We start from the raw sequence: 13,570 nt of genomic DNA, 5'->3' as shown, positions 1-13,570 counted from the left end.
AATGATATCCAATTTATACATAAGTCATGACACAGATCTATGCATAAGTAATCACAAACCCAACTTAGACATTTTTATAAACATTTCACTATATTTTTAAAGGCATGCAAAATATAATGGTATGACTTTTTACATACTATATTATAATAGGAAGTACTATATTCACTTTTAACACATTAAGTATTTGATGCTAAAATGTTAATCTTACCAGAGTCTTTAAATTCTCTAATTTTGGACTATGGGGTGTAGATTTTAATGTTGGATTTTAGCTAAGAAAAGGATATACTACTACAAATGACTAGCAACAGCTGCAAGATTCTAAAAGGAGATAATAGTACTCTGAGTAGGGCAATAATTTACACTTTATTTTTCCATCTAGTAATACCTTTTTAAATTCCTGAATAACACTTAGAGAGCTACTCTGTGGGGCCCTCATCTAGTGAAGGGCAACAAAAGCAATGCTGTGCCCAGTGCCATGGCCTAGCATCTAAAGTCCTCAACTTGAATGCTCCGGAATTCCATATGGGCGCCGGTTCTATCCCAGCAGCTCCACTTCCCATCCAGCTTTCTGCTTGTGGCCTGGGAAAGCAGTCGAGGATGGCCCAGAGCTTTGGGACCCTGCACCCACGTGGGAGACCCAGAAGAGGTTCCGGGTTCCTGGCTTCGGACCGGCACAGCACCGGTAGTTGCGCTCACTTGGTGAGTGACTCATCGGATGGAAGATCTTCCTCTCTGTCTCTCCTCTCTGTATATCTGACTTTCCAATAAATAATTAAATCTTAAAAAAAAAAAGCAATGCTTTAGATGCCATTTTATTTGCAGCAACATTACAGGTTATTTTTGTAACTATATATTCTTATTCTATCTCTTCAAACCAACCATAATCCATGTAAGGGAAAGAAAATGAGAGTTTTCTGTCTTCTAATGCCAAGCGCCCTCCACATATCCACCAGGAGTCAGAGTTCACATTTACAGCAGATTTCCTATGAACAGAAGTAACTATTCTCATCCATTTTTGCTCTAGGCTTATCTTGCTGGCACTTAACAATATGTTACAAAAATCAGGTTATATGGAACATATTTTAACAAATAAGCAAAGGCAAAGATGAATATGTTAGACTAATAAACCTCATTTTTTTTTTTTACATAAAAGGCAGAAGGAAAACATAGATAAGGTAAACAAATTGGCCACAGGTTGAAATAAAATACAGACTGGGAGAAAATATCTGGGATCTTGCATTGTCTATAATATATAATATATATGAGATATTAATATACCACACACACATGAAATACTTCAAAAAGTTCATTTCAAAAAGTTAATGAAATATCGAATTAAAAGACATTTATTTGGCATAAATTTTTTTTTGAAATTCAGGCATATCAGGGGTTGTCAAAAGTCCATGAGAAAGATGCATTACATGGGCCCGGCGACGTGGCCGAGCACCATGGCCTAGTGGCTAAAGTCCTCGCCTTGAACGCACCCCAGGATCCCATATGGGCGCCGGTTCTAATCCCGGCAGCACCATTTCCCATCCAACTCCCTGCCTGTGGCCTGGGAAAGCAGTTGAGGATGGCCCAAACCTTTGGGACCCTGCACCCATGTGGGAGACCCAGAAGAGGTTCCTGGATCCCTGCTTCGGATTGGTGAAGCACTGGCCGTTGCACTGGCCATTGTGGTCACTTAGGGTCATCGGACGGAAGATCTTCCTCTCTGTCTCTCCTCCTCTCTGTATATCTGACTTTGTAATAAACATAAATAAATCTTTAAAAAATGCATTACATGGGCCCAGCGCAGTGGCGCAAGTGGTTAAAGGTCCTCGCCTTGCACGCCCGGGATCCCATATGGGCGCCGGTTCTAATCCCGGCAGCCCCGCTTCCCTTCTAGCTCCCTGCCTGTGGCCCGGGAAAGCAGTCGAGGACGGCCCAAAGGTTTGGGCCCCTGCACCCGTGTGGGAGACCCGGAAGAGGCTCCTGGCTTCAGATTGGCATAGTATCGGCCGTTGCGCTCACTTGGGGAGTGAATCATCAGACGGAAGATCTTCCTCTCTGTCTCTCCTCTCTGTATATCTGCCTTTCCAATAAAAAAAATAATAAAAATAAATCTTTAAAAAAAATGCATTACAAAAGAACTGAAGGGATTTCAAAATTTTTGTACCAAAACAAATAACTTTTAAGTCCATATTCCAGATTTTTTCTGTACCTTCATGTGTGTATGCAAGCACATACCTCAGAAAACCTAGCTTTTTAAAACCAAGATATAAATTAAAAACTGAGAATTCTATTTGGTATGTTGTAGACATGGAGTCACGTTATAAAAGAGTGTTTCATGAAAGAGTCAAATTTAACCTGGAAACTACGCTTATTTCCTCTAAATAATATCCACAAAAGTGAAAAAAAAATGAAGCTTTAGAAGGTTACTATAATTCAAGGTAGCTTATTAAAAGCATAGCATTCAATGAGAATTGCTAAGCTAAATCTTTTTGATTTGAATAAATCCCTGAGATTAGGGCCACAGAGACACTCTCCCACCTTCTTAACATGTTTGAGGAACACTTGAAGTATATTCCATTAGATCCTGTGTAGAGTATAAGGTGATGTATAGATAACAGATTCTTAGCTGCCCTGGACATTAGGAAAAAACTTTAGAAAGTTACAATGGGACCTGAAAGTACCCCGGCAATCTCTTAAAGGTGGTTTCCATGGTCTTATACCACAGAGACCAGGAGGGGATCCCATGGGAGAGCAGGATAAGAGAAATGTATACTCCTGGTTCCACCAATACCCCTGGAGGCTTCCCAAATGCTTTTCACTGCAGAAGCAATGAACACTTTTCCAAGGATTATCTAAAAGGACACCCAGAGGCATGTCCCATCTACCAAGAAGGTCACTGGAGATTTGACTGTTCTTACAGGCAAAGTACTTCAGGTCAGCCTAGGAAACTCCACAGGCTCAAGTGACACCTTGAAACAGCACCCAAGAGCCCCAGCCAGTTCCCACAGTGGAAGGAAGACTCAGTTTCCTTCTGGACACTGCCTTCTCTGTCCTAGCTAGCTTTGCCCCTCTTCCCTCCCCTACAGTGACCATCAGAGCATCTCAGGAGCCCCAAATTATCTCAGGTGACAGATAGAGACTAACCCAGAAGCTCAGAAAAAAAGCCTTTCTAGGGAAAAGTTAACTGGCCTGTAACTGCTCAGCCTGCACCACTGACCAGGCTCCCGACAGAGCATGTTTGCCATCTCACCCTTCAGTTCATGCTAGGTTTCACTGGGGTAGGACATCCTCACTGATCTGAGACCGGGTTGATGTCTTCCTCATTTACTAAATTACTGGGAATTTCTCCTCTACTTAAAACTCTTCTGTTCTACAATTGTCAATACATGGCTTGTTAGAACTATAGAACTAGCTAATTACTTGCCTTTGCCCTAAGGTGCAAATTTTGGAAAATTCTTGCTAGAATACTATAAACTACTGGGTTATAGTAACTCACAACTAGTTTAAATCTTTTGCCATCTACACTATGATCCAGATGAGTCTTGTAATGAAATGTTTTCAGTGTTGTGCTTTTTTTCCTAGGCTCAATGTCTTCCTGAGAAAGACATGGATGGACTTCAACATGAAGGAACACTAGGACCCAAAACAACATGCCAGGCACCTTTTATGACTTCTGTGTTCTATTGGGGACCTCTAGCTCACCCCCTGAAGGAACCCCTACTGCTGCTGTTACTCAACAACGCCCCTTTCAGCACGAAGTAACTACGGTAATTGTCACCCCATCACCCCTAACAGCAGTTAGGATTTCTTCTTCTGGCAGGAAAGAGGGAGGTGTGAGGAGTCAGATGGGACAGTAGGCAGCTAAGGTTTTCTGGTCCCTAGTTTTTTTTTTCTAAAATATAAAAATTTTATTTCTCCCCCATGTCTTAAATTCACCAAAGAATATTTCTCCCAAGAGACAAGGGCAAAATTAACATATCAACTCCCAAACTAAAGCACCTGCCCAATTCCATCTCTGGACCATTGTGGGAGGGGGGTAGTACTTGAATGATCAGTTTATCATCAGAAAGGGACTGAGGAAGTTAGCGTAGAACACCTTTCTGAGCTTTGTGTCTCAGCCAGGTACCATGGAAACCAGAATGTTTCCTTTGTTTTTGGAGAAATTCCTTTGAAATGAAGGTTTAAAAGACACCATCTTCACCTTTAACTCAGGTTCTTTTCCCTTCCTCTTGTCACTATGGAAGGAGGTCTGGGGTTTTTTCCTCAAGACACATGGAGCCCCCTCCTGTCACCATGGCAGGAGCCCTCTTTTTTCCTGAATAAATCCTGCTTTGCACTCAGTTTGAGTGCAAAAAAAAAAGCACAGCATTCATCAGGGATTTTTTCCATTTAATTTCAAACCATAATAATACTTCTAAATAAGCTGTTCTTGCATTAAATTTATTTTGATTTATTATTATAAATTAATAATCATTCTTAATCAAGAACCAATAGTAGTCAAACCATTTCTAAGGATTTACTGGCAGAGATTTTCAGGTAACTATTATCAACACAAGATAATGCAAATAATTTCAAAAATAGAAAGGGCAAAAAGTGGCTTGTAATTTAAAATTCAAAATTATATTATCGTAGAACATTACATTCAAAGGGTGGGTAGTGTTTAGTGTAATAGGAAATAAAAAGCAAACATAAAATGACATCACACACACATATTACTAAAAAAGGGTGATAGATTCAACAGGTTAAATTAAATTCTTTAGGATTTGATCATTACACATTGTATACAGGTATTCAAACATCACACAGTACCCATTAGTATGTGTCAAGTAGAAAAAAAATTAGGAATAGCAGTTAAGATGTCCACATTTGGAATTGGGGTATCTAAGCTGAAGTCTCAGCTCTGCTGCTGACTCTAGCCGCCTACCAACACACATTCTTGGGACCAACAGATGATGGCTGAAGCACTTGGGTCCTTGTCACTCATACCAAGAGATTAGGATTGAGTTTTCAATTCCTACCTATGCTTTGATCCAGATTCTGCATTTTGAGCATTTGGGGAGTAAAAAGTGGGAGGGAAAGAAGCTCTTGTGCTTGCTTTTTCCCTCAAATTGGCTAATTAGCCAATTGTTTTTACAAATTTCAAATAAATGAAATCTTTTAGGCTATATTTGTAACTTCATCTAGACAAATTATATCACTACAAAATATCACAGGGTCTGGACCCAAGGCATAGTAGGCTAATCCTCCACCTTACTGCACTAGCATCCCATATGGGTGCCGGTTCAAGTCCCAGCTGCTCCACTTTCAATCCAGCTCTCGGCTTATGGCCAAGGAAAGCAGTGGATGACAGTCCAAGGCCTTGGGTTCCAGCACCTGCTGGGAGACCTGGAAGAAGCTTCTATCTCCCAGCTTCAGATCAGCTTAGTTATGGCTGTTGCACTCATTTGGGAAGTGAATCAGTAGATGGAAGATATCTCTGTCTTTCCTTCTCCTACGTAACTCTGACTTTCAAATAAAATAAATGCTTTAAAAATAAAATTAAAATAACAAAAATGAAAAATATTTTAAAACTCATATGAAAACAAAAACTTGACCTCAATAAATTATATGCAAAATAAAGCAAGTCTAAATATTACTATGCAGGTTAGGCATATCACAATGGAAATATTTAACCTTATGTTTGTAATTGTTACAGTTTCAATACTTGCTATCTTAAATTCAGTCTTGGAGTAAAACATGCTCACCACTGAGCAACAAGAATGGAAACATCAAAATACCTTCCTTAAATACTTTGTTATTATCATCATAGTCACAGAATCTACAGCAAAAAGCCAAACTTCTTGTTGACTTCAGGATTGCTCAAACGTGATCAACTAGAGCCAGTAATCATAATCATATGTAATTATCACAAGCCCTAATGCATAGCCAAACACGTATCTAATATCCTTCAAAATTAGAAATCAACTCCATCAAGCAATCTAAGTTATAGGGCCTACGTGAAAAAATAAGGAACAAAATGTCTTCTTGCTTAAGTTCTTACATGTGAACTCAATTTCTCCCTACCTCATTTCCTTCTTCTCATCCTGCCATGTTTTCTTCTCTCCCCTTCAGGCCACTTTTTATCTATACACAGACTAGTTGAAAAACAGTGCGTGACTGCAAAGAGCTAATGCCAACTTAAGCATGATCAAGTTTATCCAAAAGTAGTCATTGTTTTTTCTGGGTTCACTTATAAATTCTGCTTCATTAAGCATTATCATTATAGCAAGACAGTTTTAATTATATGCCCACAGAGCACTGTATCCATTTCAAAACAGTTTAAATATACATGGATATTTTCTTCTAAAAACCCATTTCCTTACCTTATGTCTGCATTTAAGCACAACTCCATACGCTCCTATAATAAACAGAAGCAAACAGTCAGGGACAGCAATACAAACTATGGCTCTTGAAGCAATCAAACTTCCACTATATTCACAGTGATTCTTGGTACAGGTTATAATAGCAATTTCTAAAATGACAATATTTAATAGTGATTTTGCAATAATAATGAGCCATACAAATATAGGGCATGGATGTTTCATTATACATTGTTTAACAAATCAAGTGTGCAGAAAAAGCATTTCTCCAAACCAGTATTTTTAAATGTTTTCCTTTCCAAGGAAAATCTCACTTGACACATTTTAAATTCAGACTTAAAACATTTTTGGAGAAAAGCTATAGTCCTAAGAACTGAAAGTAAACGAAAATTAATTCAAAGACTGTAAGTAACTTAAACACCAATGACTTTCTAACAATAAGTTCAAGTGCAGCGCCTACCAAATATGCTATCTGTCCAACGAGACATGTAGCTCCCTCCCAGTGTACTGAAACATCTCCTCAGAGCAGCAAAACTGTACAAGTCTTAGCATTTCAATCCATAACTAACATGAGTCACTACTTTTCTGCCATAAATCAAGACTCAGGGCAAGGGGACAGAAGCCAAGAACTACCACTTACTCAGGTGTATTTCCATGATATTCGTCACTAGCTTTTGGGATGCCTACCCTATTTAGCTAGGAGAAACACTACTTCCATGGAGGGAGTACACAGAGCTGACAACAAAACACCTAGGAACCTGAGATTCCAGTTAAACTGAACAATCTAATTCAGACAATAAAAATATACTATATGGCCACCGAATTTTTTAGCATCAAGAACACAGACAGCAGACAGGCAAAGCCTACATGCAAATTCAAAAGAGATTTCATGGAGACAAAATGAGAAAAGGTGTTGCCCACACAAGTCTCCCTCACTTTAGCAGAGCCTTATGAATCTTATCATAGTTAGGATGGAATTAATCATTATAACCATCCAGCTTCCCTTCCCAATCCCCAGAGAACCAAGCAATCCTCAATTGCTCAGGCCAGCACCGTCTATAGGCAGCAGGAATTTAGAGTCTGCTGGAGAGACTTTTTTATACACTTCATACACATGCATTTTTTTAAATCTAATCAAGATCTGACGTGATTTACAAGGAAAAAGATATATAACCATGACAGTTCTGATTACAACTTCAAATATGAGGTCTCTCAAAAGTCCCTAGAAAATGTAAATTATGAGATAACTGTATCACCTTCCAAATTTCACAAAGTATACCTATCTTTTATTTTTAAGTAACCGCCAAACTGTTAACACCCAAAAACTTTGTTCAACCTGAGTCAATTCCTAACAAGATGTTAATTTAATAGCAAAATCTTAAATATCTTTGCCATTCACATAGGTAAATTTTCAAATTTCATTTGAAAATTATGAAACATTAAGTTTTATAACATTTGGTCCAAAGACATGAATGCGATTAAACCAAATTATAATTACCTACCCTTGTTACCAGAATCTTTTATCTCTACAAATTTTATCTCTACAAACTTATTTTACATCAAGAAAAATTGGTTAGAAGGAAAAATCAGGAAGAAATGTTTCTGAAAGTGATCTTTTGAAAAATGATTTGCCATATACCACCAAATCAACGATACTACTAGTTTTAAGAATTCTTTTGTATGCTATGAAAGAAATAACAGCTGCTGACAATGAACCCATGACATCCTGCTGATTAAAGGACTTATTCTCATTTTGGAGATATTAAAATAGGACTAAACTACATGCCTCAAAATTTATAATCTGCAGTTTTGTGTTCTCTTAAGAAACAGAAGTTGTTTATTCATTAATTTACCACATATTAAGTAAAACAATACAAATAAATGTTAGGCTATTCAAAAATAAGCCTAGCTAATATAAAAATAAAACATAACCAAAGAAAGCCTAAAGAAACCATGTCTGCTAAGAAAAAGAATGCAACTAATGCAGTGTAGAGAAATCCTTGATTTCTTAAACTTTAACTTAGCTGGCAAGTAAAATCCATATAGTCTAACAGTAATTTTTAATAATATTTTACTTTGATGCATATCTCAGTTGCTACAGGTTAGATTAAGGAGAACTAAATTAGAAGCATTTATTGCAGTAGGTATTAATGGTGCAATGCCCAAAAATTCAAGGAATGAAGAGGTGTCAACTTACCTTCACCTACAACCCCAAGGATCTCAAATTTATTCATCACATTACCAATGTTAGGAATCTTCATGAAGACAAACTCCTCTTTTGATAGAAGCCACACAACATGGCACCAAATTGTGCAGACAGAACAATTTCTAAAGGAATTCTGAATGGTTGGCAGGAACTTTCACATATTTGTTCTAGCAGTGAAGTATTAAATGATCCTCTGAAAGAACAAACACAATCACAACCATAAGTGTTACATTGCAGTATTCTAATAACCTATCTTACCTTTACATATAGTTCTTTTAAACCCATGCTCATGCTTCATGTGTTCCCCACCCCCAAGAAAAAAGTAACTGGAAAAGAAGAATCCAAAACGGAATGAATATAAACAAATGAAACTTACTCTACTTGAAATGAACTGAAGGATGAAGAATGAACTCCACTTAACTTTCAAATACAGCTTTTAACCACCTACCTTCCTCAAACTACAAAAAAAAAAAAAAAAAAGAAAAGAAATATAAACAAATACTGTGCTCTGTTTAGCTACTTGCTTTTACACAGTGGTATAAAGCTGACCTGTGCAGCTTCCAGGATTGAGCGAGTAAGTAAACACCAATATACTTATTGGAGATAAGGAGCTCTTGGTTCCTTATTCTCACAGAAGGGAATTATAGAGTGAAGTTTATAATATAATCTCAGTATTTAATACACTGATCCACACAAATAGATACAAATGTATGTATGTCTAAGTATGCCTACTCAGCAGATATTTATTCCCTAGCTCTGTGCACTACAGGCCTACCAAGTGACCACACCCTGACAAACTAGGAAAGCAGTGTGGCTCAAGTCCTTGGGCCACTGCACCCATGTGGGAGATCCTGAGGGGGTCTGGCGACTGGCTTACAGACAGCTCAGCTGAGTCACTCTGTATTTCTCTTTTTCCCATAAAAAAACAAATCATCTTTTAAAATGCTGAGCAACAGTATCAGATCAATAAAACTGAGAAATGATAGTTAAACACAATACAAGGGATTCCGAAAAAAAAAAAAAAAAGAAATGGAGGATATAAAAAAATTTAAATATCTGGATCCTGCAAAGTAGCCTAGTCGTTAAGTCTTTGCTTTGCATGTGCCAGGATCCCATATGGATGCAGAATCTGATCCTAGCTGCTCCACTTCCCATCCAGCTCCCTGTTTGTGGCTTAAGAAAGCAGTAGAAGACAGGCCAAAGCCTTGGGACCCTGCACCTGCATGGGAGACTCGGAAGAGGTTCCTGGCTCCTGGCTTTAGACTGACTCAGCTCCAGCTATTGCAGCCAGTTGATGAATGAACCAGCAGAACTGAAAATCTTTCTCCTCTGTAAATCTGACTTTCAAATAAAAATAAATAAATAGATACATAAATATGTTACTGTTAAAATTATCCACAGATTAGATATTGTATCAATAACTCTGATTTTGATAATAGTATCATGACTATATAAAAATAATTTTTTTTAAATAGCACTAGGGGCCACTGCTGTGGTATAGCAAGTTAAACCTCAACTTGCAATGTTAGCAGCCCATACAAGTAGGAATGCAGGTTCAAGTCTCAGATGCTCCACTTCCAATCTAGCTCTTGCTCATGTACCTGGGAAAGCAGCAGCAGATGGTCTAACTACTTGGACCCTGCCACCTATGCAGGAGACCAGGATGGAGTTCTTAGCACCTGGTTCTAGCCTCACCCAGCTCTGGCTGTTGTGGCCATTTGGTGAGTGAACCAGCATAGGAAATCTCTTTCTCTCTCTCTCCCCTTGTCTCCCTCCCTCTGTGTGTGTGTGTATAACTCTGCAAATCTCTTTATAAAAGAGACAGAGAGAGAGTGGAAATTCATTAAATATAAAGCATACAAACAACAAAGGGATCAAAAAAGCAGAGTTAGGTCTAAGAATCCAACATGGACATCAACAAGACGTCATCAATAAGAAAAAAAAAGATAATCTAGCTGAGCTAATGGATGATTTCAGCATTATGATGTCCTAAGCATAGAACAGACATTCCTGTTCAGACTTCCTTTTTCTTTTATAAAATAATTATTTATTTTATTTATTAGTTTATGTGAAAGTCAGAGAGAGATGTTCCAACATTGATTCATTCTCCAAATGTCTGCAACAGCTGGGGGCTATGTCAGACTGAATGCGGAAGCCTGAAACTCAACCCAGGCCTTCTACAAGGCTGACACAGATGCAAGCACTTGAGTATTGCCTGCTAGAGCAAGAAGTGTGAATCATTCATGGAGCCAGACGCTCCAGTACAGGCTGTAAGTATCCCTAGCAGTTTGAACTTTCACAATAAGCACCCCTCTCCAGGTCAGACTGCTGTTCCCACAGAACTGTGCATTTTGCATATTTTTTTTTTATTGGAAAGGCATATTTACAAAAAGAAGGAGAGACAGAGAAAGATCTTCCATCCACTGGTTCACTTCTCAAGCAGCTGCAACAGCCAGAACTGAGCCGATTTGAAGTCAGGAGATTCGTCTGGGTCTCCCAAGTAGGTGTAGTGTCCCAAGGCTTTAGGCCATCCTCGACTGATTTCCCAGGCCACAAGTAGGGTGCTGGATGGGAAGTGGAGCAGCCAGGATATGAACCAGCACCCACAAGGGATCCTGGCACATGCAAGGGAAGGGAAGACTTCAGCCACTAGGCTACCACAATGGGCCCAAATGTATTTCGTTTTAAGTGGCTAAGCTTAACAGCAATTTGTTAAACAGAGAATATAATTGCATCGTTTCATTTACATATGGTCTTAAAACAAGCAGAATGAAAACTATAAGCTACAAAAACATGTAAATGTAAGTGGTAAATCCATAAGAAAGTTACCAAATAACTGTTTATTGTAAAAACTGGAGTATTAATTATCTACAGGGAGAGGTTAAGATTGAGATGTAGCACAGGCTTTCTGGGACACTATTTCTATTTCTTGACTTGAGTGATAGTTAAACAGACATTCACTTATAATTATTCATTACACCAGGACACTTCAAAGGTCTAGGGAAAATATAATTAAAAGATAAACTTATTTTAGTGCAATGAATTTTAAAATCTATGCATTTAAAGGTCTTTGACAAGTTCACAGAGCTTGGGCACTTGGCCACATCCCACACTGCAGTGCCTAGTGTTCAATGGTTAGTCCTGGCTCCTGAATCCAGCTTCCTGTTAATGCAGACCACATACATGGAAGACCCAGATTGAGATCCTGGCTCCTAGCTCCGGCCCTGCCCTAGCCCCACAGTTGTAAACATCTGAGGAATGAACCAGTGGATCGGAGTTCTATGGGAGTTCTTGCTCTGTTTCTTTTTCTCTCTCTGTCTCTCTATCAAAGAAGTAACATTTATGAAGTTCATGGAAAATGCATATTGTAGAAAATCTATGCATGTATTTAAAGAATTTTTACAAAAAACTATTTACAAAACAAATTCATTGTTCAATTCCATTTTCTCACAAACTTTTTGATGTGCCCTCATACTTGTTTTATAAATTTCTATGTATGCCATTATAGTCTATATTAAGAAGTTTTTTTTTAAAGATATTTATTTTTATTTAAAAGGCAGATTTACAGAGATAAGGGGAGAAAGAGCCAGCCACATGACCAGAGCTGAACAGATACAAAGCTAGGAGCTTTCTCTGGGTCTCCCACACGGGCACAAGGAACACAAGGGTTTGAACCATCCTCCATGGCTTCCCTAGCCCATTAACCATGAGCTGGATCAGAAGTGGAGCAGCCAGGACACAAATCAGTGCCCATATGGGACATTACCACTGCACGCAGCAGATTAGTTTGATAAGCCACTGTGCTGACCCCTAAAACAAGTTTTCAAGAATGTAAAGTCTGGGATCAACAAAGTGGTATAGTTAACTAATCCACTGCCAGCAGCACCAGCATCCCACAAGGGTGCTGTTTCATGTCCCAAATGTTCGCTCAGATTCAGCTACCTGATTGTGCCCTAGGAAAAGTGGACGAGACCCAAGTCCTTGGAACTTTGCACCCACGTGGGAGACCCAAAAGAATCCTCTGACTCCAGGCTACTGGCTTCGGATCAATTTCAGCTGTTGTGGTCATTTTGGAAATGTACCAGTACATGGAAGACGTCTGTTTCTTCTTTCTATAAAATCTGTCTTCCAAATAAATATTTTTAAATGTGTATTCTAGTAACATCACATATAAATATATCATTGGACATTTACAGAGGTCAAAGATAAGAATAATTCACAAAATATTACTATAAACAAAAAAAGTAACCGTTCTTTCTCTCTGCAAGGCGCCAATCACACCATATATAGTGCCAAGTACCATAACAAAGCCAAAAACTCTTTAAGTGACAGTTACAGTGGACACTGATGACCCTTTTGAAGCCATTCCAGGTGAGGAACAGCAGGTGACAGAACTGAGTTCACCCTGAGAGATGACTGACATCCCAATGGCTGAAGGATCTGAGAAGACAGGAAGGTGAGCAGGTGATTTATTTCAGGAGGCATGACTAAGATCAGAGGAAGAAATGAAAAGGAGACAGATTTCAAGTCAGTAGCATCTATACAGTAATGAACTATCATTGGTTTTCTTTTTCACTCATCCTTCTATTTATCACATTTGTCAATAGGTCTGCCACTACTGTAGATGCCTCAGGATTCAATGGTGAACAACACAGACTTGGAATCTACTCTCATGGAGCTAAAGTGAAACAGGCAATAAACAAACATGAAGATCGCAGATAAGGACAAGCATTATAAAGAAACAACGCACAGTGCTGTGGAGGGGAGGTCTTCCAATGGGTGGTTTGAGAAAGACATGTACAAGGAGGCAGCATTACAGAGACCTGTTTCAGGTAGAGCAACATCCAAGGCAGTGAGCAGAGTCTCACAGAGCTGGACAAATTTAAGGAACAAAGAAGGCCTGTATATCTGAAGCAGAGTGGACAAAGAGGAGACTACCAGTGGCAGGAAAGCATGGCAAAAAGTAGTTTGTCCCTGGTAGAAGTGAGTCTTATATTAAACTGGATGTACT

The 13,570-nt window shown here is 38.7% G+C and overlaps 1 protein-coding gene across 1 annotated transcript in view; it reads right to left on the bottom strand.

The window, feature by feature from the left end:
- The window catches only part of CDKL5 (cyclin dependent kinase like 5), a 181,217-nt gene that overhangs the window by 112,780 nt on the left and 54,867 nt on the right, over positions 1–13,570 (bottom strand). The window contains exons 2-3 of the mRNA XM_040997668.1: positions 8,551–8,752; positions 6,357–6,391 (exon numbers count right to left, since the gene is read on the bottom strand). Of these exons, the coding sequence (XP_040853602.1) occupies positions 6,357–6,391; positions 8,551–8,614 (99 nt within the window). The 5' untranslated portion in view covers positions 8,615–8,752. The remainder of the gene's footprint in view (positions 1–6,356; positions 6,392–8,550; positions 8,753–13,570) is intronic.

The sequence above is a fragment of the Ochotona curzoniae genome, unplaced genomic scaffold (assembly GCF_017591425.1).
Source record: "Ochotona curzoniae isolate NIBS_2020 unplaced genomic scaffold, NIBS_Ocur_1.0 contig_1274, whole genome shotgun sequence".
NCBI classification, from domain to species: domain Eukaryota; kingdom Metazoa; phylum Chordata; class Mammalia; order Lagomorpha; family Ochotonidae; genus Ochotona; species Ochotona curzoniae.
The sequence above is the reverse complement of the archived record's forward strand: the minus strand, read 5'-3'. Positions and strand labels throughout refer to the sequence as shown.